At 43.0% G+C, this 1,554-nt stretch overlaps 1 protein-coding gene across 1 annotated transcript; it reads right to left on the bottom strand.

The window, feature by feature from the left end:
- Positions 1 to 70: 70 nt before the first annotated feature.
- LOC105316144 (ABC transporter F family member 4-like) lies at positions 71 to 1,243 on the bottom strand (the record flags this gene model as incomplete). The annotated part of the gene is made up of 3 exons (XM_011410953.1): positions 896 to 1,243; positions 416 to 778; positions 71 to 364 (listed from the first exon to the last, which is right to left on the bottom strand). Coding segments are annotated over exons 1-3 (1,005 nt in total), but the record flags the coding sequence as incomplete, so codon positions are not given.
- Positions 1,244 to 1,554: the final 311 nt, after the last annotated feature.

Genomic DNA, 1,554 nt, shown 5'->3' with positions numbered 1-1,554 from the left:
TAATAGCATTCAATAAATCACTACCACCGAACATAGGCACTGCCCCAGCCAGTCTCTTTTTAGGCTTAACCTCTTCCTCCTCCTCCTCCTCTTCCTCTTTCGGTTTCTCTTGAGGAGGTGAACTCCCAAATAATCCTCCTCCTCCATCACTCTCGTCTGATAACAATGTCGGCTTCTTCTTTGTAGTGGTTGGAGTTGGTTTATTGCTCATCGTGGAGAGTTGAGAGAATATGTCACCCTCGTCTTCCTCCTCATCAAAGAGGCCCCCAGCAACGGGTTTCTTGGGCTCTGGGGGCTTCTTGGTTGTAACGGGAGTCGCTTTGGCACTGCTGTTGTATTCTTCATCTTCACTGTCACCAACACTCTATAAATTAATATTAATAAATAATAATAATTTTACTAATTTAAAATTAACCTGTTTTGAAAACAAGTCACCTCCTGCAGGACCAAACATTGACACTCCCCCAACAGGTTTCTTCTTAGCTTTGCCGGTATCAGTTACGGGCGGGGCAGAGGGCGGAGACTCACCAAACAGACCACCAGAAGGTTCTTCATCATCGTCAAGAGTACTGAAAAGATCTCCTCCAGTGGGTGGAGGTTTCTTCTTTGCCGTTTCTTTTTCTTTCTTTGTGGTGCTTCCTGTCATCCAATCTTCTTCCTCTTCATTGTCATCTCCAAACAGGTTTGGCTCCTTTTTACCAGCTGGAGGCTTTGTCTCTTCACTCTCACTCGCTCTCTTGTCTCTTTTCTTCTTTTTACCACTTCCATCACGTTTCTTCTACAAAAGAATCAAAGTAACAATAAAAGTAAAAGACTACACAAATATTTCCAATACAGTTATACACAACATGAACAAATAATATCATTGTTCAGAGTACTTCACTTCATTTCTTACCTTCTTTGATTTCTTAGTAATTTCTTCCTCCTCTTTCTCTTCCTCTTCCTCCAGATCTTCTCCTCCAAAGAGCCCTCCCCCTCCTCCTCCAAACAATGGTACTGCTCCTGGTGGCAGCTTCTTCTTTCTCTTCCCACTCCCGGTCGATGAGACATTAGACTCCGCTCGGTCACGCCTCTCTTCTTCCTCTTCATCGTCGTCTCCTCCAAACAGTCCCCCTCCTCCTTTACGAGTGCTACTGAATAGACCACTCCCAGTTCCCTCCTCCTCCTCCTCCTCTTCACTGTCCCTGTGACTAGTAAACAGATCGTCTGTATGTACGTGTGTGTGGGCGGAATGTAAAGTCATGTGATAATCATGTGACTTAAGACATAATGTACATGCATGTACATGTATATGCATGTATGTACATGTACATGTACATGTACATGTACATGTACCTTGTTCACTCTTTTTCTTCTCTTTTTTGCTTTTCTTCTTCTCTTTTTTAGGTTTCTTCTCTTTCTTCTTTTTCTTTTTTGGTTTTTCCGATGGGACGGGCTCATCTCCTTCCTCTTCATCATCATCAAGACCTCCTACTCTCTTACCAAAAAGCTTTGAAGCCAATTCAGCTTGGAAATCAGTCTTTACCTATGGAAAAACAGAGCCTGAAATAACAG

Source organism: Amphimedon queenslandica, unplaced genomic scaffold (genome assembly GCF_000090795.2).
Source record: "Amphimedon queenslandica unplaced genomic scaffold, v1.1 AMPQUscaffold_4630_Cont23392, whole genome shotgun sequence".
NCBI lineage: Eukaryota > Metazoa > Porifera > Demospongiae > Haplosclerida > Niphatidae > Amphimedon > Amphimedon queenslandica.
This window is presented reverse-complemented; position numbering and strand designations above follow the sequence as displayed.